This window comes from Dasypus novemcinctus, chromosome 21, assembly GCF_030445035.2.
Source record: "Dasypus novemcinctus isolate mDasNov1 chromosome 21, mDasNov1.1.hap2, whole genome shotgun sequence".
Taxonomy (NCBI): Eukaryota; Metazoa; Chordata; class Mammalia; order Cingulata; family Dasypodidae; genus Dasypus; species Dasypus novemcinctus.
Window position 1 is genome coordinate 82,527,541 of NC_080693.1, and position 24,707 is coordinate 82,552,247.

Below are 24,707 nucleotides of genomic sequence, written 5' to 3' on the forward strand. Positions count from 1 at the left end.
CTGGCCCAAGCAGAGAGCTAGCGCAGCAAGATGATGCAACAAAAAGACACAGGAGAGACAATAAGACACACAGCAGACCAGGGAGTTGAGGTGGTGCAAGAGATTGAGCGCCTCTCTCCCACTCCAGAAGGTCCCAGGATCAGTTCCCGGTGTTGCCTAAAGAGAAGACAAGCAGACACAGTGAATGGACACAGCAGACAATGGGGTGGGGTAGAATAAATCTTTAAAAATAAAAAGAGCTGGCAGTTTCCACTATGGCATTATGGATAATAGCAAAAAAAGAAAGAAATGACCTGAATCGACATTGGTAGGAAACATCTGTGCAACAGATGTGTCACCATCAGAAAGAGATCTGTTTACCATGTGGGAAAATCCCCAAGATGTATTGTTGGGTGACAAAAAGCAAAATGTTCAACAAGACAGTGTAGTACCATACCAAGTATATTGTCACAGGTACACAGTCCCCAGATAGCCATGCTTCTGTCATATACACACCTGTGTGGGTGTGTTGCAAGGGTCCACAGCTAGCGTGGCCTGTATACCTCTGGGGAGGGAAGGTAAGGTGGAAACACGAATCTGCAATCTTTGAGTCTTTTCCTCTAAGACTGCAATGAGCGTGTACCTGGAGCAGGCGATTTAAAACACGAGAAGGTTGTCAGGATGCAGGTCAGCAAGACCAAAACTATGGGTCCAGCTTGACTCTGCTCTAGATTTTTAAAGGAAATGACTCACAAACCCCATGGCTCCATTCAGTATTTGTCACACACTGGAGAGGCCTGGTGGCTGCTGGCAGGAAGCCCAGGTCAGCGGGGCTGGGAGTCCTCCCCTTCACGTTTGCCCCCAGGTGAACAGCAAAGGCAGAGCACGGAGCTGGCACGGGAGCTGGAAGGGCCACCGCCACCTCCACAGCAGTTAGCCTCCAGGGCGGGCCTGTGGGCAACTACTCTTCCTTCTCTCTCCCGACTGTGACAAAAAGTCCCTAAGTTATCTCACCAAGACGCCGTCTGCTGCTAAATGCCCGGCGCTGCACCCCGGCGCTGGGGTTCTGTAAGAGAAGGAAGTGTTTGGGGACCAAGCGGAGGTTGCCTTCAGCCTCGAGGGCTTGGCAAAGAGAAGTCATCGACAGAGACCGAGAGAACACAAACAACTGGAAAATCTGGGCAAAGGGTCGATGGGAATTCCTTGTACAACTCTTGTAACTTCCCTTGCGTTGAAAATGATATCAAAAGTGAAAGTTACAAAAAAGTTATTACAGAAAAAAAGGAAGTATGGGAAACGGACTTTGCCCAGTGGTTAGGGCATCCGGTCTACCACATGGGAGGTCCACGGTTCAAACCCCAGGCCTCCTTGACCCGTGTGGAGCTGGCCCACGCGCAGTGCTGATGCGCGCAAGGAGTGCCCCTGCCACGCAGGGGTGTCCCCCGTGTAGGGGAGCCCCACGCGCAAGGAGTGTACCCCGTAAGGAGAGCCGCCCCAGCGTGAAAGAAAGTGCAGCCTGCCCAGGAATGGCGCCGCCCCACACTTCCCGTGCTGCTGACAACAACAGAAGCGGACAAAGAAACAAGAGGCAGCAAATAGACACTGGGAACAGACAAGGCGGGGGGGGGGGGGGGGGATTAAATAAATAAATAAAATCTTTAAAAAAAGAAAGAAAGAAAGAAAGTAGGAGTCAGCAGGCCCTTGGACTGGAGGGCTGATGAGGCCAAGCCCCTCGTCTCTGGCTGGACGTGAGGCCCCCTCTGCCCACTCCTTGAGCTCAGAATTGACTCAGAACATGCTGGGGCCGGCACAGACGGGACAACAGATCTCTAGTAGGCTGCAGCCTGTCGCTGGGACACCTGCCCTGCGGCTCAGCCCCTCCCCTTGCCTGGCCTCTCCCGTGACCTCCACGGGGTCTTGGCCCTCCTTCCCTGCCCTTCCAGTCGCCTTGGAGCTGTCCCTCCCCTGGCTTCTCCCGCCCTCCGGCCTGCCCTGCCCCTCTCTGGTTGCTTGGCCCCCAGAAGCTGTTCAAGGATTCTTCTCAGCACCTGCTTTCATGCCGACTCCCGGTATCATTTAGACTGTGCCAGAGGCCCTGGACCTCCATTTGCTCACCCATAAAATACGCTGAGTGGTGCTGGAATAGACAGATCGGGGACAGAACCAGTGAACTGTGGACAAACCCCAACCCATAAGGGAATGTTCGCATGAGGTGGTGTTTCAAGCCAGTTGTGCAAATCTGATTATGGGGCCAACTGGCCAGACCGGACCCTTCTGCATTCCTTCCATTGCCATGTGCCCCAGAGGGGTCAAGACTTGAACATAAAAACCCAAACCTTAAATGTACCAAAAGAAACTTCATAATCATTTTGGTTGGGAAAGAGCCTTCCAAAGCATGGTAAAACAAACAAAGGAAAACGAAACAACCAGAAACAGAAAACAGGAGACAGAAAAAAGTAAACAGTGATAAAGATCACTACAGGACAGTTAAAAACTTCTCTAAGAAAAACACTGTCCCACAAAGTCAAAAGAAATCACAAAACCAGGGGGAAAATATGGGCAAGCGAAGCTGAGTCCCGTATGTATGTAAAACCTTTCCCAAGCAATAGGAAAAATATCAGTAATCCAACAGGAGAGCAGGCATAGGATATGGACAGGTAATTCACAGAAAAGAAATTTAAGTGACCATGGACTTAGGAAGAGATGGACAACCTCCCTTCTAAATAAAGAAATAGAAAATAAAATAAGAACATGGTTTTTTGCACTCAGGGACAGATTTTTTAAAAGTTGGAGTTGGGCAGTTTGTGAGTGTGTGGGAAAACAGGAATTCTCAGGGTATCGGAGGGGTCTTGCCCCCCTCATGTTGGAATTTGACCCCAAAAGCTCAGTGAGTGATAGAGCCTCCACAGCTCTCCCTTGCCCCTGGGCAGAAGACAAGCACAGATACTCAGCCTAAGAGGACCTACAGATGGCCAATGCGCACATGAAAAATATATTCATTATTAATCACTAGGGAAATGCAAATGAGTACAACAAAGGCGATATAACTTCACACCTACTGGACCGGCTAAGATTAAAAAGTGAGGGGGGGGAAGCGGACTTGGCCCAGTGGTTTAGGGCGTCCGTCTACCACATGGGAGGTCCACGGTTCAAGCCCCGGGCCTCCTTGACCCGTGTGGAGCTGGCCCATGCGCAGTGCTGATGCGCGCAAGGAGTGCTCTGCCACGCAGGGGTGTCCCCGTGTGGGGGAGCCCCACGCGCAAGGAGTGCGCCCGTAAGGAGAGCTCCCCAGCGCGAAGGAGGGAGCAGCCTGCCGAGGAATGGCGCCGCCCACACTTCCCGTGCCGCTGACGACAACAGAAGCAGACAAAGAAACAAGACGCAGCAAAAAGACACAGAAAACAGACAACCGGGGGAGGGGAGGGGAATTAAATAAATAAAAATAAATCTTTAAAAAAAAAAAAAAAAGTGAGGGGGAGCAAATGCGGCTCAAGCAGATGAGTGCCCACCTCCTACATGGGAGGTCCTGGGTTTGGTTCCCGGTGCCTCCTAAACAAAAAAATCACAGACAGACAATGAGCACAAAACAACAACAGAAGAGGGAGCCGTCTCGAGGTAGTGGGAAGAAGAAATGGGCAAAGATTTCAATGAGCACTAAAAACAACAACAAACAACCATATGACCAATAAGCACAGGACTAGATGCTCAATTTCATTTAAAAAAAAAGGCAATAGTGGTGGGAAGCAGATAAGGCTCGAGTGGTTGAGTACCTGCCTCCCACACAGGAGGTCCTGGTTTCAGTTCCTGGTGCCTCCTGAAAAAACAAAAACAAACAGCAAGCAAAACAAATGAAAAAACCAGTTCAGGGAAGCCAATATGGCTCAGTGGTTGAGCACCAGCTTCCCACATATAAGACAAAGTCCTGGGTTCAATCTCTGGCCCCTGGTATGGCCAAAAAAAAAAAAAAAGATAACATCAAATGCTGACAAGGATGCGGAGAAACTGGGTCACTCATCCATTGCTGGTGGGAATGTAAAACGGTGCAGCCGTTCAGAAAACAGTCTGGCGATGCCTTTCAGAACTGACGCTGGAGTTGCCATACAACCCACGACCCAGCAACTGCATTCTTGGGCATTGCTTTAGTTTCTCAGCTTCTAAAACAAATGCCACACAGTGGGTGGGCTTCATAGCAGGCTCGGGGGTTCCCAAGCCAGAAGGCTGGCTGCCCCCGCAGGTCAGGGCCTGCTGACCGGCAGGGATCATGGGGGTTCCTTGGCACTGCCCGTGGTGGCCTCTGCTTCTGTCTCGTCCGGGTTCCGTGGACTTGCAGCTCCCAGCTGCTCCCCGCGTCCTTTCTCTCCACCTGGCTTTCATTCCACTCAGACCGGCCTCTGGGTTAGCTCCCAAACTGAGCCCGGTGGGCCGTGCCCTATGAAGTCCTGCAGTGAAGAGGTTTTCTTTACAAGGGGCCACACCCACCAGATGCCGGCCAAGAACTCATCAGACCGGGGTGTGCTTCAAAGTTATTCCTGAGAAACGAAACTCTGTTCGTGCAGGAACTTGTGCGTGAATGTTCATAGCAACGCCCCTTGTAAGAGCCCCCAAACTGGAAACCCCGCAAGTGCCCTTTGGTGGGTGACTGGTCAACCAAACCGTGGTCCCTCCATGCCACGGAGCACTGTCAGCTTTTAGAACCAATGAGCTGGTGAGACACACGACCGATGAGAAGAACCTCAGGGAAATTAGGCTGAGTGAAAGAAAAAGCCAATCTCAAGAGAAAGCATACCATATCATTCCATCAATAGAGCATCTGTGGAATAACAGTCACAGAGATGGAGAGTAGATTAAAGGTTACTGGGTTCCGGGTGGGAAAGGGGTGGCTGTGGTGGTGAAGGGTCTCTTGATAGCCCAGTTACGTGTCCTGATTGTGATGATTACGCAAAGCTACACGCAATGGAAGTGCACAGCACTACACACACACACACGTGCATGTGTAACTTGGATTGTACCGAGGTTGTACGATTGTACTACACTGGGGGAGGCTCAGGGAGGGGTGCATGGCGCCGCCTTGTGTATTTCTCTGCACCTTCCTGTGAATCTGTAATTATTCCCAAATAAAGAGTTAAATACATTTTTCGAAATCGGGACCACTGTGTTATTTCCAGGGAGAACCAAGCGGCCCATTTTGCTGGAGGAGACGTTGCCAGCCTGGTCCACTTCTCAGATGCCGCCGTCTCTTAGGGCCCTTCCCTAAGGATACTGGGAATAAGCCAGAGCTTGGCGTTGTGCCGGGGCAGGTGCTGGCTTCAGGGTCCACTAACAGTAAGCCCAGTGCAGCTCAGGAGCTTCAGCCGCATGGCGGACGGAGAGCACCTTTCTCCTCAGAGATCGATTTGATCACACTGTAGAGATACTTTTTTAAAGAGGAACAAACAAAAGAGATCAGGAACTTGCTGTGTTTATTTTGGAACAGAAACCAGATTCTTTTCCATAGATGTTTCCAGATGCTTCTAGATGTTTGAATACTAACTCTAGAATCAGTATTTTAATGTGGCATAAAGCCTTGGGTAACTTTTTGGCCACTTAGAGAATAAAAAGCAACGATTGAATAAAAGACTTTTCAGTGAAAATCAGTCTGGCAATTTGAGCCAAAATAGAATCAGTATTTTAATGTGGCATAAAGCCTTGGGTAACTTTTTGGCCACTTAGAGAATAAAAAGCAACGATTGAATAAAAGACTTTTCAGTGAAAATCAGTCTGGCAATTTGAGCCAAAATTGGTTTACATATACCTCTTACTCAAGACTAACTAGCTGGTGCTGCTTATCAAAGCACAGATGAACCCCAGACCCTCCATCCTTAGTCCCCGTCTAAGCTGTCCCTAACATTGCAGACACTGGCTGTCTTTGGTGACCACATACTGCCTCTTTCAACTGCCTCATGCAGTTTTCCATGTACACATTAGCACTTAAAAGTTTTCTCTCCTTTTTCAATTCAGAAGCCCATTTTGCTTCAATAGCTGATAGCATGATTCCCATTAGCACTGTTTAATAGCTTTAAAAAAGAGACTTCAAATAAGAAGCATATTTTTTTATGTGATCATTTTCCTGCCAATAGGTTGACATAGATAAACCAGCTCCAAGTTTCTAGATGTACGTAAATGAGTGACTAAAGTATTATGTGAACAAGCCCGAGATGTGAAAAGTTTCTAAATCAGCTTATCAAATAGTTCCTGTCTGCCAATGAAAAACTGCAGGAAAAAAACAGCTGCATCAAAAAAGTCAAAAGATAAACAACAAACTGGGGGTGGGGGGAGGTGGAAAACATGACAGGGGACGCTAAGACTACGTATAAAACACCCTCAGGAAGCACTAGGGAAAACATTAGTAATCCAACAAAAAGTGGCAAAGGGTGTAAACGGTCAGTTCATAGAAAGGGAAGGTGACACACAAATGAAACAAGTTCATGCTGTTCTGCCTTCTCAGATAGCCAGAGGTCAAAGGCTGCAGTATTACGCATTGGTGAGGGTGTGGGAAAACAAGAACTCTGGGCCATCAGAGAAAGTGGTCTTGAACTTGCCACTTTGGCATTTGACCCTGAGAGCTCCACAGCCAATAGCAGGCCACTGCCTCGCCTGCCCTCCATCCCGGTTTGGGATTTTCTGTGTTAATCTATGTGTCTTTCTCTTCATTATTTTCTCTCCCCACTCTCTTTCACAAAATTGCTAATTGTTTTATGAATTAAGTGGAGAAATAAATCCAAGCTACTAGCACTAATCAGATTCATAAAGAATGTTATTGGTGGGCTAAAACTTCCCTTGGTAAATGTTTTTACTAAAATTAATATAAGCCTCGAAGTTTTTTGTTTTTGTTTTTTTTTAGCTACTAAATTTAGATGTTAAAAATGTGACCCCAGAAAACTGGAATTTGGTAGAAATAATGTAGAGGGCTCAAAATGACAGGAGCTCTTATTGGTAAAATTCGATATGCCAAAAGCTGATCTATGAATTAAACATTTGTTGCAAAATCTTACAAAAGATCTAAGCAGTTGATATGTTCTGTAAAATAAAAATTCAAGTGGAAAAAAACTGGAACTTGCTTGTGTTGACTAGAAATGAATCACAGAAATATATTGGCTTGGTGGAGTTTACTCTAGAAAATATTTTTTTCCAACGAATGTCATCAATATTGGTATGACTTTGATTAAAATATCCTAGGGATGAAAAAGGCAGGGTCAGACAGCCGCTGGGGCAATGTGGCAGAGCAAACCATCTTAGCCTGCTGCTGTGCTGCGGACAGAGACAGTCACACAGCTTACGAGGGCAGGCTGGAAGTTCATAAATATTTTGAAAAGGAGCACACATACTTTCCAGGAATTCCTCTTGTAGACGGTTATCTTTCAGACATAGTTCCACACGTGTGTGCCTGTTCACAGCAGTACAATTCACAACAGCAAAACACTGGAGACACCTGATGGGAGATGAGTTCATTACTCAGAATTCAGGGGAGCAGATGTAACTCCAGTGGTTGAGCACCTGCTTCCCATATACGAGATCTTGGATTCAATTCCCCGTAGCTCCTAAAAAAAAAAAAACCAGAATACAAGATATAATGAGTCCCCTGCAGGCATCACAAAAAAAATGGTGGCAACTCTATAAGTTAATAAGCTGAGATGGCTGCTACATGAAACAGAAGGGTGCCAAACTTAAGAGCTGCTGTTAGTTTTATTTTGACTACTTTATTTGGTAAAAAGTAATGTTTTTTGAGGATATTTATTCTACTCTTTCAAAGCATTGTAAGTACAATGATAAACATTTGAGTAGTAAAAAGTATCTTGCTTTATGAGTTATTGTTAACACACCCAAGGCATATTATTCACTGAGGTAGTAGTATGCGATCCAATTATAAAACAAAATGTAAGCGCAAACACACACTGCAAAAAAAGAGGATTAATCAAAAGCATTGTTTTAAAAGATTAAATTCAAGTTATGTGGAAATTTTATGCATAAAAAATCATATTGTATAAGCAGAGTGCCTCTCTGATGGTCATTTCTAAAAACAAGCATCAACTTATTCAAAAGTTAAACTTTTAACTCCTCCTTTTCAAAGTACTTTACAAACTTTGCTATTCATATTAAAATATTTTAGCAATTCATTCCAAAGACATGTTATATACAGTTCTTACTCCAAGAAATCTTCTTGTCATGCATAAATAAATCTGCTAAGGTAAAAGCTGTAAGAAAAGTCAATCTAGAAAAGAAAACAGTTCAATTAAGTGAGAGCCAAAGTATAATCTCAAATTATTCTTTTCCCCTTCCCTGTCATTTCTTTTCATATTGCCTTTCAAGTCTGAGAGCAACATGTAGGTTTTCTCTCTCAAATGCCCTCTTGTCTGTGATATAGGATGGGGCAGTGTTAGTATCACCTTCTTGCCACTTCACCAGGACCTGAATATCCAAGTCCCAACTTCACTGCTATCTCTGGGCTGCAATAAATAGCATTACCAAAGTCCCTGGAGTCTATAATTATTTCAGGAACAAAGTAGACTTCTCTGGTAATTATTTTGCTGCACTATTTTGTTTCCTTAATACCAAATGTATCAGTCAAGTTTCTCCAGAGAGGTAGAACAAATAGGATCTATCTATCTATCTATCTATCTATCTATCTATCTATCTATCTATCTAGTGAGAGAGAGAGAGATTATAAGGAATAAGGAAGTGGCTCATGTGATCATGAGGGCTACAGGTCTAAACTAACTCCTGAGGACAGCCACACACTGGAAACTGATGAAGGTAATGCTAAAGTCTGAATTCCCCAGGGGAAGCAAGGTGGCGGGAAATTCCAGCAAAAGCCAGAACTGAAATTGAGGCAGAAATTCGTCTTCTGACCTCTGAAACTCTGAGTTCTGACTTTTTTTTTTTTTAAGATTTATTTTATTTATTTTCTCTCCCCTTCCCCGCCCCCCCCCCCCCCAGTTGTCTGTTCTCTGTGTCTATTTGCTGCATGTTCTTGTTTTTGTCCACTTCTGTTGTTGTCAGCGACAGGGAAATCTGTGTCTCTTTTTGTTGCGCCATCTTGTTGTGTCAGCTCTCCGTGTGTGCAGCGCCATTCCTGGGCAGGCTGCACTTTCTTTCGTGCTGGGCGGCTCTCCTTCCGGGGTGCACTCATTGCGCGTGGGGCTCCCCTACGCAGGGACACCCCTGCGTGGCAAGGCATTCCTTGTGCACATCAGCACTGCGCGTGGGCCAGCTCCATACCAGGTCAAGGAGGCCCGGGGTTTGAATTGCGGAATCCCATGTGGTAGGCGGACACCCTAACCCCTGGGCCAAGTCTGCTTCCCTGAGTTCTGACTTTTAAGACCTCCAGCTGTTTGGATGAGGAAATTACCCAAATTACTGAAGGAACTCTCCTTTGTTGATTGTAAATGAAATCAACTGTAGATGCAAACCCTATCCTTGCAGAAGTGCTTGTGCTTGACAAAATATCTGGACACCATATCCTAACCAAGTTGACACATGTAATTAACTATCACACCTAAACTGAATATTAGAGTTTAATTTGGGTACCTGTTGAAGGGCAGTTCACACTGTCTTCCTCTTCATTTAAAGTTATCGGTCACTTTTCGAATTGGGTCCATGTGTCACAGGCTTCAAAGATAAGGCCACCCTTCCCGGGTCTATATTCTTTTCTTTTTTTTGAGGTACCGGGGTCAGGGATTGAACCTGGGACTCACATATTATATGAGAAGCTGGTGCTCCACCACTGAGCCACATCAGCTCCGTTGGGTAGGTTATTTTCGTTTGTTTGCTTGTTGTTGTTGTTTTTAGGAGGCACTGGGAACTGAACCTGGGACCTCCCATGTGGAGGCAGGCACTCAACCACTTGAGTCATAATCTGCTCCCTGGAGTCTAACGTTCTATCAGCTCATGAGGCAACCTCTAGTAGGCTACACCTTTTCCTTCCCAGCCATCAAAGGCACCCATCACTCTCAATTCTGCTGGTAAATAATTGCTCCATGGATATTGAACATTACTATCTACCTTTAAAAAAAAAAACATCACTTTTACTGCAACTTCTTCCTCACTGCTCTTTATTAGTAGCATCTGTTCCATCTGCTTTTGTGGGTTTCACACCAATGATTCCACACTCACCGCTTGTACCAGATGTGTGAAGATAGTGTAGAACCCAAACTGTTGGTTTTGTACAAGTGAAGCCTTATGCATCACAGAAGTTCATTAAAGCCTTAAAGACTAGGACTCCATCTCACTGGCCGCGTGGTTAGGGAGGCTGCATAGATAAGGGGCGCTGCAGGAGCAGCCCCTTCCTGCAGGGCAAGAAGGGTTTGCTCATCTGTGGTAATCCAAACATTCCCGTGAAGAGATTCCAAAAGGTGTTTACGCAGATGTCCCTTATGGTCAATAACACACAAGGCTCCCTAACCTCAGCCCAGCTGTGCCAGGAAAAGGCATGAGCAGTTCCCAGCTAGAGAGGCCCCCCGGGGCCCTAGCCACCCTGGCCACCATGTCTGGGGTTTGGAATTGCTACTTTGTCACTTTGTACTGTGAGAACCCAATTCATCCCTTTTTAGAGGAAAATGATGCCAGCACCAAAGGAGCAGCACAGGATGCAAGCCTGGCAGAGATATGTAGTTGCCCAGTCGTACTGTCCTATTTACCCATTCATATGGCACAGATGTATTAGTTGCCACCATATTGAAATGCTTCCACGTCAGTGGGCAATTAGCACTAGCCTGAGCCTTCAGAAAGGTCCCCCATTCCAGCTGGCTGGCCCTTCCCCAGAACTTCTGCACCTCCCCACAGTCCAGCAGCTAAACAGTTTACTGTCTGCTCTGCAGAGGGCTTCCAGCCCTAGGCCAGAATCCATTCTAATTGATTGAGCCCATTTTGACTGGCACCCTCCCAACCTCATAAGGCTGCCTTAGGACAAGATTAAGCAATGAATGCAAAATCACTAGCAGCTATTAGCCAACCTCACGTCACATCAAAGGACAGTGTTGAGAGCAAATCAATAAAAACAAGAGAAATTGTTCAACAGATAAATGCACCAAAGATATACCTTGGCAAAATTGGTGAGCATGCAGGAAACACAACATTCATGCACAGCAGGTGGGAGGGGAGACTGCTGCAGCTTTCTGGAAAGATATCTGGCATTAGGTATTAAGTTTAAAATGCATATTTGAACTGGTAATCCACTTTTAGAAATCTAGCCTATGAAAACACAAGGATTTTCATACAAGGATGTTTGTTGCAGTATTACATGTAAATTGGAAAGCTGGGTGAATAAGTAGGCATTTGTTCATGTCTAGCAAGACTATCTTGCAGCTTTTTGCAGCCTAGTTAGAGCTCTAGCTATTGACCTGAAGAGGTTTCCAATTCTGGAACATACGTTGTGCTTGCATATTCTAGCAAAAAAACACAAATCAACAACAACAACAAAAACCTCAAAATATCTCCTTGTGAGTGTATCCTGTGCCAGAGTTCCCCTGATGGAAGGTGAGGAGAGCCACAGCAGACATGACAATGGTTACCCGAGTGGGAGTGAGGCAAGGAAAAGGGACTGTGGGGAGGAAAAAAAGGCCAAAAAATAAATAAAAACGAAGAGTTGGACTAACATGATCTCCGAGGTCAGAACAACGTCATTTTCTGTCCAGCCAGGCTGGTTAGTGCTAGGCTAGTACCCAGGTAACCGGATATACAAGAACTTCCCACTCCACTGCGTTGATCTTTAAGCCCCCGGGGCAGAGGTGTCAGGAGAGGCTCCCCCACTCGCCCCACCGCCGACATCTGTCCAGGACAGACGCGCTCCCCTTCCCCACCCTGCCAACCGCGGCAGCCTCCCCGCTCATCCGGGGTTTCCTAGGGCTCTGCCGAGGGTCCAGGTCTCCTTCCTTTGAGAGGTCGCCGCCATCCTCGGCAGAAACAAAAGCGGGAACAGTACCCCAAAGGTCAGGATCTGGACTTTCAAGAAGCTTCGGCCAAAAGACTTGAAAAAAGAAGAGCAGACTGAGTAGCTCACGCGAGCGTGGAGGGCTAGCTGTGGATTTAACCTCTCCTGAGCGGACGCGAGGGCCCCTCGTGGGAAGTTAAGAGGGCAAACGCCCTCCCCGGCGAGCTGGAGGAGAGGGGGCCCTCAAAAGTGGATAACGGCGGCCTTCAGGTTGAAAGGCTCAGTAAACGTGCCCGAATCCACTCCGGGGCCTCCGCCCACCCTCACGCCTGTCCCCACCGCCCTCTGACGGCAGGCGGGAGGCGCCCAGCGCCGCGACCCAGCCACCACGCGCGGACCCACGGGGCGGGAGGACCACAACTCCCAGCAGGCTCCGCGCCGCCCAGCCTCGCAGTCCCAGAAGGCTGCGGGCGGCGACCCCGAGCAAGGGGGCGGGGCGTTCCCGACATGCCCCGCGGCGCGTCGCTAACCGCCGGATTTGAATCTCCGGACCGGCGGCGGCGGAATGGGCGCCCCGTCGTTGCCCCCCGCCTGGCAGCTCTACCTCAAGGACCACCGCATCTCCACCTTCAAGAACTGGCCCTTCTTGGAGGGCTGCGCCTGCACCCCGGAGCGGGTGAGGCTGCCCCGGCCCGAGCGCGGCCTGCCCGCCCCTGCCCCGACCCCCGCGTCCCGGGCGCCCCGGGCCCTGGGGAGACCCCCCCCTCGCGAGGGGCTGCGGGCCCCGCGCGCCCTCCCCGCCCACGAGCTGCACTCTCCCTTGCAGATGGCCGCGGCCGGCTTCATCCACTGTCCCACTGAGAACGAGCCCGACTTGGCCCAGTGTTTTTTCTGCTTCAAGGAGCTGGAAGGCTGGGAGCCAGAAGACGACCCCATGTAAGTCCCTCCTTCCAGGTATTCCACAGAATTCAGGAGCAGGTCCTGTTTGTTGTGCATCTCTGGGAATGTCCAAGTGCCCTGCATGTTTTGGATTTTTTTAAAAAACAGCTTTTAAAAGATAAATTCTGCAAGCCCTTTTAAAGCGTTGTTTCAGATTTTGTCCTTCAAGACATCCAGTTATTAAAAAAGAAAACTGAGCTCTGTATATATCCAGATAGACAGCTCTCTTTCTGTGATATAATGCCGTATTCTTCTCTTACCGTTTTTTCCTGCCAGAATCGATTACTTCCACTTTAATTTTTTTTCCCCTAGAGAATTAGCCACGGTGTCTCTCTTCTTGGCTAAGACAATGTTGCCGTTTTTTTCCTACTGTGTTTGCTGTTAGGATCAAGTATTGATAACAATACCAACGATGACTGGAAAAATACTGACTGCTTTATTCTTGGGATTGAATTTCTAAGTGTTATAAAACTTTCAGGTTATAGTTGCTATTGACTGTCCTTTTGTGGCTGTTTTCACTCTGAAAGTTTTTTGGTTGGAGCCAATGTCAGCTATTCAGGAATAATTCCTGTTGCAAAGAATGATGTTACAATGTAGAGGAGTTCCCCGGAAAACCTAGCCAACTTGCTCTTATTCTGAACCAGTAGATTATGTAACAATTCCAGTGAAATGAAATTAGTTCAAATAGTTCCTTGAGAAATTGAGAGGGATTTGATCGTAAAAGAATTTGACTTGTAGCATCTCTGGATTTATACTGCATAACCTTTTCCTACTAAATGCTAAAGGACTCCAGATACCTTAGCTACCAAGATGGGGGAGGGGGACACAGTGAGAAGGTGCTGGGACGAGCTGTGTGGGAATGTGGTTTGGGACATAGCTCTGATTGCACCTCAGGCTCCACGCTTTTGCTCCTGGCATAGAATAAGCTGTGCCTGCATGAGACTGGGAGGTGGGCGATGGGAAGTGGGCATAGTGAACTCCTGTTTTTCTCCTTTTACATTACCTCGCTCTGTTGACGTATTCTTGTATTGAATTTTCTAGAGAGGAACATAAAAAGCATTCATCTGGTTGTGCTTTCCTTTCTGTCAAGAAGCAATTTGAAGACTTAACACTCAGTGAATTTCTGAAACTGGACAAAGAAAGAGCCAAGAACAAAATTGTATGTATTATTGGAAGTAAGAATTAGAAGCAAGCCCTTTTCCATACCTTTAGTACTGAACTATCCCAGTCCCCCATAAGCATTTTTAAAGCCTCTGTGATGTGTATGTGAGGACACAAATGGACAGAAAAGCATTTGTCTGGAGTGTGTTCTTGGGGATTGTGCAGTCACCAAAAAGCATGTTCACTCAGGAAATGCATTCAGTGCAAGTTGTGTGTCAAGTTACCTTAAGTGGTGGGGACATGATGACAGGAGACAGTCAAGATGGGAAGTCCTTTAAACTGTTGTGTGGTATTATGTTTTTAGTAGTGTGAAAAAAGGGATTTGAGATGCATAGTAGAAGAGTGTCATGGAAGAGATTGAGTTGAACTCTACCTTGAAGGGCTTTCTGCAGGTGAGGTTTGACTCCTTGACCAGTTGTGCTGGACTACTGGAAGGACAGACAGAGGATGTCCAAAATTTTCCATATATGTTATACTAAAAAATTACTTGTTGTTTATCTGAAACTCAAATTTAACTGGGCATCCTGCTAAATCTGGCTGAATAAATGCAGAATAAACAGGGCATTTCATACCCTTGTAACAAAGTTCTGGCTGGGAGTCAGAGGACATGTTCTGGTTTTTCTCTGCCGTTAGCAAACCTTGTGGGTTTAAGCCAGTCTTGATCTCACTTCCCTTCTACAAAATAGAAGTTAGGCCCCGTAGTTTCTGAGGTCTCTTTTGGGCTTAGAAGATCTTGTAACCTTTTAGAGGTTGGTTTAAAGTAATTCTGTTCAATATAGTAGCTTTTAAATGCTAAACTTTAAAATTATTTTCCTCCAAGAAGGGGAAAGAAATCAATGGTTAGTAGAGAGTTTTGTGTAGGGGCTATTTATTTAATTGATGTCTTGGAAACTGCAATGATTGAATTGGGAAGTGGGGTAGGGAGAGCTTCTAGGTCAGGGGTCAGCCACCATCTTTGCTGTATTTCAGCCTCTGTGGATGTTTGAATTAGAAAGTGGGCCAGAGAGAACTTCTAAGTCGTGGTCAGTCACCTCTCTCTTCTAGCCTCTGTGGGCTCTCTTCTGTTTGTTTTTTTCTCTATGTTTTTGTTTAAGCAGCCATTTGAACCATTCCTCCTCGTGGACTGCACAGGAAACAGGCCATGGCTGTATGTGGCCTGTGGGCTACACTTTGCCCACCCCTGGTGCGTCTGAAGTAAAGGAGAGGAAGATGGGGATGTGGCCAAGGGAGGCAGGAGCCAGGTGGTGGAACACTGAGAAGGAAGAGCTTAGGTTGCTGCTACTGGATGCAGTCCAGTTCCTGGGTGCTGCTTAGGTGCCCACAGGGGCCAGGGACCATGCTGAGCTCTAAGGTCACAATGCTGAAGGCGGTGTGGTCTGGCCTGGGGGAGGAAGTGACTTAGGGAGACCAGCTGAGCGGCAGCCTTGCAGGGGGTGTGAGCAGGAAGCCCACCCGGAGACCCTCTCCACCATCCCAGTGCACAGCCCAAGGGGCTGGCGCCAGACCGAATGAGTTGTGAGCAAGGAGGCGAGTAGAAGGAAATATTTGGCCCTCATTTTGTAACTTTTTTATTTTCCCCAAATCAGAATCAGAATACTTTTTAATCATGTATTTGTTTTTATTTCTTTGTTTAATTACTAAACAAATAGATGTTTGGTATAAGAAATTCAGATAAAATAAGCGTCTATAAAGAAAAATTCAAAGGTTCCTCCTCTGTCCCAGCCCTAAACACCAATAACTGTTTGATGTACTTCCTTCCAGATCATCCCCCCGCCACCTTTCTGCTCTCTGTGTCCATTTGCTGTGTGTTCTTCCGTGGCTGCTTCTATCCTTATCAGTGGCACCAGGAATCTGTGTTTATTTTTGTTTTATTTTTGTTGTGTCATCTTGCTGTGTCAGCTCTCCGTGTGTGCGGCGCCATTCTTGGGCAGGCTGCACTTTCTTTCGCGCTGGGCGGCTCTCCTTACAGGGTGCGCTCCTTGCACGTGGGGCTCCCCTGTGCGGGGACACACCTGCGTGGCAGGGCACTCCTTGCACACATCAGCACTGCGCGTGGGTCAGCTCCACATGGGTCAAGGAGACCCCGGGTTTGAACTTCAGACCTCCCATGTGGTTGGCAGACACCCTATCCATTGGGCCAAGTCCGCTTCCCCAGATCATTTTAAAATTTAAATATTTTAAAGAAGAATAAAATGCATAAGTACATATTTTCCTTAATTGGTTTATAAAAATAAGGTCGTTTTTCAGCCAGTGGCACTCAGCTGTATTGTGATATTCTTGCCACATGTGGCTATTTAAATTAAAATTAAACAAATTTGAAAATTCATTTCTTCAGTTGCACTAGCCACTTTTCAAGTGCTTGATAGCCATACATGGGCCAGCGATCACCTTACTGAGCAGTGAAGATTATAGAACATTTTTGGTGTCACTACAGAAAATTCTAGGGTATCACAATCAATTGTGAGGTTTGTTGCAAATAATTTATAATTAATATAAAAACTTAGTAGTGAAATTTGCAAATGATTTGCTTTACAGACTGAACACCCCTCATGGTCCCTCACTTGCCTCAGGTGCTTTCCCAGGTGAAGGTTTGGGAAGGACTGGGTCACAGCCAGGATGCAGGGAAGGGCCGAGCCAGCACCTAGGGTGGAGACCCTCCAGGGCTGGCACTGCTGGCAGCTGTGAACTCCAGCTCTGAAAGGTAGATAAGCAGTCTGCTCTAGATGGGTGAGTAAGGCTGGAAACGGTTGTCTTAAGCTATTGAGTCAGTTACGTGACTGCAGTACAGCAGCTGAAAAGAACTTGAAAAGAACGTATCAGGCATACTTAAGGAAAAGGAAAGAATGTTGTTTGTCCTGGTGGCGCTATCTCTGAGATCCCAGATTTCAGTGGAGATGCTGCTGCTGGTCTGTTGGATGGCGCCAGCCGGCGCAGCCCCCGGGTGTGGGTGCTGGGAATCAGCGCGCCTGGCTGGGAGCAGAGGGCAGCTGTGCTGCCTGCAGGGCCTGGGCCTCTGTTTCCTGACTGCTGTTCCCTCTGTCTTTTAAAAAATCAAATTAAATTAGTACCAATCTAAAAATTAATTCGTTCAGGCAATAAATGTGGGAAAAAACACAAGAAACTCACTTCTGCATAAGAAGTAAATGTCCATGTAAGAAGTAAACACATTTGTAAATGCCTGTGGTAGGGATCAAATGAAGCACTAGAAGAAGCAGAGCTGAGCAAGTCCACACTGAGGTTTTTGGTTTTGTTTCGCCCCTCGCTTTATTAGGAAATGCATAAAATGGAGACAATTTCTCTGTTGTGGTACTGGCTAGATTATGGCATATGTGCAAAGGGGCACTGATTTTAGACTTTTTTAAAAGAGAAGAAAAAAGAAAATAATCTGTAATTTTCAGGAAGGGCCATGCTTTCCTCCCCACATGACCGAGACTGAGCCCAGGGGCTGCAGAGTCACCTGTTTCCAGGTGCCCCATCTCTAGCTAGAGGCTGCTTTTTTGTTTGACAATTTATTGTTTTAAAAATTAAGTTATCTTCTAATTAATAATTTTAAAGTAAGTGAGATTTATACATGGAGCAAAATTTAAGTTACACGAAGAAATGCACCTTGTAAAGCAATTTTTAAAATTTAGCCTCTCAAAAAAAAATTTTAGCCGCTCTTGCTTTTCTTATTAGAAAACAAATTTAACTTGATAAAGTTCTTCTGTGTTTTAATGTGGCAGGCAAATCAAGAGGATAAAAATTAGGAGAGGGAAGGAGTGCCTGAATTTGCCAGCATGATTGTCATTTGCACTTTTAGCAGAATGAGAGGGTTGGGGGCCAGATTCAGGGAGGAACTGGAGTCCAAAAGATTTTTTCTATGATTTAGGGAAAAGCTGTTGTTCACAGGGTGTCTTAACTGGACCAGGGAAGCAGGGCCCTGGACTTGTCCTGGAGTAGTCTCAGAAGCGATGCAGGATGGTGGCTCAGAGCAGAGGTGTCCCTGTCCCAGCTGAGTGACCTGGAGCCAATCACTTGCCCCAGGCACGGGCGGGGTGAGGCCAGCGCCACCTTGTGGAAGGAGTTTGAGCTGTGCCTCTTGCGGTCAGTGTTAGGAGCGCAGCAGAGTGGAACCAGGATGTTTTTGCAGTGTAGCCAGGGCCTCCGCCCCTCACACATGTCCCCTGGAGACCTGCCTGGCTGGCACTATGCCTGCTTCACTTAGGTGCCCAATTAAGTGGTCCCTTCTCTTTTTTTCTCTTGGTCTAATCTACAGGGTGTGATGTAGAAGCTCTTGTTTCAGCGTCATATGTCTATTCTTTATTTCCAGGCAAAGGAAAGCAGCAATAAGCAGAAGGAATTTGAAGAAACTGCAAAGAAAGTGCGCTGTGCCATCGAGCAGCTGGCCGCCCTGGAGTGACCCCTCTTGCCTTATCCGACTGGCTCCAGAGCTGAGTACCTGGTTCCCAAGGCTTGTTCCCCAGAGGCACGGCCTTCCTGGGGGACTCCTGAGCAGTGCCTTAGGAAAGGAGGGCTTCCAGAACTGGAAATTAGGATATTCAAACTGTATTTTGTTTTTTCTGGAAGGTGGCACCAAAGGCTGTTTCTGTTTGTGCAGCTGGTACTGCTGATTATAGCCTGATTCTCTCTCTTTTTTAATAGTTTTTGCTTTATTGATTCCTGGACTTACCAGGGTGAGAAGTGGGTGAGGAGGAAGACAGAGTACATTTTCCAGAACTGACAGCTTTGTCGTGATGCTCCTGCCCTTTCAGAGGGCATGTGGCAGCGCCAGTTTGCTGTCCGGCCGCCACCCTCCATCCTGAGGTCAGATATGTGCCTGAGAGCACAGTTCCACTCTGCCTCCCCAAATAGAGAACTAAGGAGGAGATTTTAAGGTCATTTGTGTAGCAATCTAAATTTATATTGTGCATTTCTCGCCTTGTGTTCCACACATTGTGTGCTGTCTCATTTTTGGCCTTCCTTTTACCCCGTTAGAGCTGTGGAATTACAGCAGCCTCCCTTTGCCCACAGTGGACTGTAGGACGTCGCCTCACTTCCCAAACCTCCGAGGGTGCTGTCCATGGAGCCTCCTTGCTTCCCTGGGTGTCTGCCTTTTTCATCATTTAGAAGCACATGTATTTTGCAACCTTAAGCTTCCACAGGTGGAGATACTGCCTCAGGAGTAATGTGTGTGATGAGAGGCCCTTTCAAGTGACAAAAGCATGAAAAGTGAAAGGGTGGGGGAAGAGGACGAGGACTGGAGGCTCAAGACCAAGTAAAGCCGACCTCTTGCTTTGAGGCCAGCTGAAAATAATTATTTTAATATAACTTACCTCCAACGGCATGTGGCAAAGGCTGCAGTATCTCCTCAAACCAGACAAGGAATCTCTCCTAAATGCCAGACAAGGTGTTTTCCAAGGCCCAGTCCACCCACCACCTTGCCTTGCTATTTAGAAGCTGCCCAGGCCCCAGCACCCCTAGCCCTGGGGCTGAATCTTCCTGGGAGCCCTGTTCTGGGTGAGGCTGTGATTCATCTATGGGGTGGGGGCATGAAATTCCTGTGTAAGGATTTTCCCGTCTTAGGATGCCAGCCCTGCGAATAGCTACTTCCTGCTGAGGCCGTGGACTGGACCGCTCGGGACACCTGTCTATGTGTGACTCTTCCTAAGGGAGGACAATGGAATAAACTCATTTAGAAAGTGGACTGGAGAACTTTTATCTTTTTGGGAAACTGAATTTTTTATAATAGGTAACTTGTTTATGTTTCCCAGTTTTGCAAAATCGTAAATTCAGCAGTGTTCGTCTTTCAGCTGCTGCCTGGACTAAGCCGTGGGTCTGAGCAGCTGCTGTGACAATGAACAAGGTGACGATGACTTGGGCAGGGCCAGGTGCTGCTCTCAGAGGGTGCAACACGGGGCAATAAACCTGTGCTGCCGCCTTGGAATGTGCTTTGTTTTCTCGTGATAAATGCTCTAAAAATGCTCTACACCATACACACGAATCTGAGAGATGAGGGGCATCGAGACAAAGTCCCCAGTTCTTACTAAGGTTTTGCGATCTGTGTTTTTCATTTTGTGTGAATTATTTCAGAGAACAGCAATTACAATGAAAAGTAAGCACAAAGCCCTTCTCCTTGGAGAAGCCAGTAGGTGCGTCTCTTGGTGGATCTGCAGACAAAGCTAGGTAGCAGGAAATGGCATCGAGCAGAAACTGCCCTTCATACAGGAGCTGCGTGATCGGTAGGGCCATGGGGGCCACACTGCACTGGTTGTCCCCTCCCTGAAATGCCGTGACCCACGTCCTCTTAGTCTCTTGGCCTGTGCCCTGCCCACCTGCTGGGCATCAGCCACGATTGGTGGTATAAGCACGAAGCATTTTGTTTCAAACATGCTGTACACCCTACTGGATTCCTTATTGTCACCTTTTTGCTGTGGCACCTTCTTGGCCTACCATCTGCTCCTGCTCACCCCTGATGGCTGATGAAGGGATGTGCACCCTGGCAGAGCAACCAAACCAGCCTTGGACTTGTCTGCACACGCTCCATGGACCTGGCCATTTTGTTTGTGTCATCTGGACTTGTCCCACGCTTGAGGCTGGTTGTTAGTAAGAGAAGAAAGCACTCCAGCCTCTGTGCCCTAAGCTGTTTATTTTTTTTATCTTTGTGCTAGTCTGGAAATGGGTACTTTAATGACTGGTCCTTATAAATTGGCCTTGCAGAAAAACTAAGGAAAAAAACGCTCTTGTCCTCAGTTCCTTGCACAGTGGGCAATATGGATGCAGTTCTCAACTTCCGTCAGTGCCATGGTGCAAAGCCACACAGGAGCTGGCTCCTCAGTCCACCTGACTGGGCAAGTATCCTCTTTTTTTTTTCAGGCGGTGTCAAGATTGAACCCAGGACCTCATACATGGAAAACGGGTGCTCAACCGCTGAGCTGCATCTGCTCCCCCAGAATTCCTCTTCCAAAGTCCTGCTGGTCCTGAATGACTACCAGCATCCGTTAGTAAAGCTGGGCCCTGGTGTGTTGGGACACGTGTGCCCTCTTCTCAGAGGTTCTTGGTCCAAGGTTGGCGTCTGGAAAAGGTTTTACCCGGGTGGCTGTGGGCTGTCAGCTGGGTGGGGTCGGCCATGAGCTACCTCATAAGGTTTGAGTCACAGGTGAAAGCCCTGTGAGCTAACCTCAGGACCAGAATCCTTTGTCTTCTGAGGTTGGAGGGAGCAGAAGGCTGTGAAACACAGAGCACCAGCCAACTGGAGCAGGATGCCAGGGGAGCCAGAGGAAGGCAGCAACTGGGGAGTTGCCACCCCTTGGGGTGCTGGCCATTCTTGGCAGGATATCTCACTTTTTAAAAAAGTTAACAATTGCAAGAAAGTCTAATGTGTTATGTGCATTTTTCAATGTAGAAATGAGATGTAAAGAAGCAAAATAGCTTGCCCAAGATTATACAACTGGTAGGTATTGGGGCTGGGAGTTGAGCCCAGTGCTTACACAGCTCAACAGCACTGTCCAGCTTCAGCTGGAGAGCCTACCTTTAGAGCTCTCAAAGGGGCAGCCGTGACTGTGAGCCCTTCCTTACACCAGGCTGAGCGCTGCCTCCCCAAGACATACGCTGATCTTCACGATACATTTTTAAATTGTTAGAGAAGTTGGAGGATTACAGAAAAATCATGTATAAAACACAGGCTTCCACCTTGTTAACACCTTGCTTTAGTGTGGTACATTTATAATATAACATTTTAAAAACTTTCTATTTGAAGGTAAAGATCCACAGGAAGTTGCGAGGACAGTACGGAAGGGTCCCGTGTCCGCAGCCGATTTCCCCCATGGTGACCACAGTTCAGTATCTGCACTCACTTTCAGCACCTGGGGGCTGAGCCCAGGACTGCTGTGCAGCCTGCTTCTGGGCCAGTCTTGCCATTCCGATGGGTTTCTAGTCTTGACTTGGGCGATCTTAGCTTTTAAAGGAAAGAACCCATTGAGCTGTCGGTTTGCTCTCCACTGGGCTCAGCCTGTGGCCTTTGAAGCTGTTTTCACCTGAATGGGACCAAACTAGGGCCATGGCACCTGAGGTTAAGCATCCATCTCATCGCCCGAGTGGTGACCACATCCTCCCTTTCAGCCAGAGATGTGCTGAGCTCTCATTGTGTGCCAGAACTCCATCTCCTGCGATGAGCTCACCCGACTTCTTGTTTGTCTTTGTTTTCTGAATGGTAGGAAGATAAAGGTCCGCAAATAACCACCTGGGTGCAGCTATTATCAGGGAGTACCAAGAAGAGGGCAGCCAGCCCTGCGCTGGGTGGCAGTGGCGCTGAGCTGTTTGCAGGATGAGTGGGAGGCTGCCAGGTAGAGCAGAGGGAGCAGAAATGTGCCTTCTGGGAAGGGCAGGTGAGACTTGCAGGTGTGGGAAGGGGGTGGCACTGGGGGCTTGTGCTACTTTCATGTCAGAGTCTGGGTCGCTGCCAGGCCTTCCAGATGCAGTGAGCCATTCCCAGAACTGGGGGTTCTGCTTGGAGCTGAAATCACCCCAGCCCCTGGCTATGAGGCTGCCCCCCAATTCTGGCCACTTCTCACAAGGGGTACCGACTGTCCTTATACAGTTAAAGGCACAGGTTTCCAACCTACACTCTCAGCCATTTTAGAACGCTTTAGAAGGTGTGGTTCTGCTAGAGCGATGTCGAGTCGACGGGGATGAGGGAGCCTCCTAAGGCCCCCGAGAGAGAATGAACGGGCCTCTGGGCAGGCGGCTGGGTCGGTTCATTTTCCGCTGGAGGATGCTGCCAAACTCAGGGCTGCGTGAGCAGCAGCTCGCCGCCCCGGCCCTCCTCGGCTCAGGCCTGGTCTCCTCTCCCCACTGGAACGAGCTGGTTGAATGGAGGTTTAAAAGGGAAAAAAGCTTGGAGACTTGGGGTCATTTGTAATTGGAATTTCTCTGTCCAAGCCCACGCCTGCCCCTGGTTTTGCCAGCCTGGAGAAGGGCACAGGGGTCTGTTGTGGAGGAGAAGTTGGTGCAAGGCGGGGAGGAGTTCCCTTCCAGATGAGCTCGGTATAATCTGGGTCCCTCCCAAGGGAACTTTGCTAGTGGAATTGTCAGCATCACCTGCTGAGTTCCACTCCCCCCCACCCACTCAGGGGACCTCTAGCCCACGGCCTCCGGGGTGCGGGGCCGTGGGCCCGGCTTGCCATCCTGGGCGCCACACACGCCGCCCCCTGCTCCCCGCTGCCCAGGGCTCTCGGCGCCCTCAATCTCGCCCTCTCAGACTAGACTAGGCCCCCCACCCCCGACCACCCTGGCTCCCCCACCACCCCGGCTCGCTCCACTTCTGTTCCCCCTACTCCTCCCCTGGCTTTCCAGCTCCCTCCATTCTCCAGGCCCTACCCGGGATGACCCCACTTCCCCCCCACCACTCCCCCAACCTCGGCCTTTTCCCTCACTGCCCGCGGCTCCCCCCACCCCTCCATTTCCCCCCTCCCCCCTCCTGCCCCCCCACTCTCCAATCTCCCCAGCTCTCCACCCCCTCCTCCTGGTGTCCCCCCCACCCCTGCCAGTGCCTTGTGGAGGCAGTGGCCCTGACACCGTCACCGGGACCCCCAGGCGGGGCAGTGGGGGGGGCCTACATCTTAGGGCCCTGTTTTCTCTTGGTTTTTGGTCACATCTCGCCCAGCCTCTGCCTGGTTATTTCTGGCTGCGTGGGGACAGCACGTGGCAGATGCTGGAGGCCCCGGGTGGGGTCGCCTTCCTGTGAGAAGCAGGGCCCCTCCCCAGCAGTCCCGCTTCCCAGCTGGGCCTCTGGGTGGGGGGGGATATTGCCAGTTTCTCTTACTCCCTGTGGGCTGCTCCGAGGGTCCCCACCCCAGGGCCCTTGGGCAGGCCCTGAACTCCAGCTGTGCCCCTCAGCCCTGCAGGGCTTCTGGCCTCTCAGCAGCTGCTTTACCAACGCAGCAGGTGCCTGGAGGAGACGTGGCCCCGAAGGGCAGGCCACCTCCCCGGGCTGCCCCCTTCACCCAGAGCTTGACTTCACCGTCTGTTCCTGCCTCTCAGGCTCCCCCAGACCTTCAGAGAGGTGTTAAAATGTATATATTTGGTCCGGTTTTTCTAGCTGATCTTGGCAGGGCCATCGGTTTTACCCAGGGTAGCAGTGTGATATGGTTATGAATTCCAAAAATAGATAGTGGATTATGTTTATAATCTGGTCTGTACCTGGGCGTGATTGAGTTATGATGAGGGCTTTGTGGGGACTCACAGATAAAAGGCACGGCAAAGGACAGAGGTGAGGGGTTTTGATGTTGGAGCTTTGATGTTGGAGATTGATGCTGAAGCCTTAAGCTGGAGCCCCAGGAAGTAAGCCCACAGAGAAAGAAGGTGTCAGCCCCAGGAAGAAAGGAACCTTGAACCCAGAGAAAAGCAAGCCCCAGAAACGGAGGAACCCAGGAGGCCTGAGCCCGCGCAGACGTCGGCAGCCGTCTTGCTCCACATAGACTTTGGTGAGGGAAGGAGCTTATGCCTTATGGCCTCATGTCTGTAAGCTCCTACCCTAAGTAAATACCCTTTGTGAAAATCAACCAGTTTCTGGTATTTTGCATCAGCACCCCTTTGGCTGACTAATACACCCAGTTTGCCCCAGGAGAAGCCAAAAGTGAAATCTAGTCCAAAATTATCTACAATAAATCCAAATCACTTCATAAGCAAAAATTTTATTTTTTAGAAAAGGAAAATGTAGGGAGTGGATGTGACTCAATCGGTTGAG

General features: G+C 48.3%; 1 protein-coding gene and 1 long non-coding RNA gene across 2 annotated transcripts; one reads left to right on the forward strand and one right to left on the reverse strand.

The window, feature by feature from the left end:
• Positions 1 to 4,143: 4,143 nt before the first annotated feature.
• On the reverse strand, positions 4,144 to 12,241 carry LOC131275104 (uncharacterized). Its single transcript, XR_009182559.2, has 4 exons — positions 11,936 to 12,241; positions 11,054 to 11,129; positions 7,344 to 7,556; positions 4,144 to 5,392 (listed from the first exon to the last, which is right to left on the reverse strand). It is a non-coding gene; the product is annotated as an uncharacterized lncRNA (long non-coding RNA).
• A 137-nt stretch (positions 12,242 to 12,378) lies between these two features.
• On the forward strand, positions 12,379 to 19,667 carry BIRC5 (baculoviral IAP repeat containing 5). The gene is made up of 4 exons (XM_058284813.2): positions 12,379 to 12,560; positions 12,711 to 12,820; positions 13,865 to 13,982; positions 18,294 to 19,667. The coding sequence occupies exons 1-4, from the start codon at positions 12,450 to 12,452 to the stop codon at positions 18,381 to 18,383; spliced, it is 429 nt and encodes a 142-aa protein (XP_058140796.1). The 5' UTR covers positions 12,379 to 12,449; the 3' UTR covers positions 18,384 to 19,667.
• The last annotated feature ends 5,040 nt before the right edge of the window (positions 19,668 to 24,707 follow it).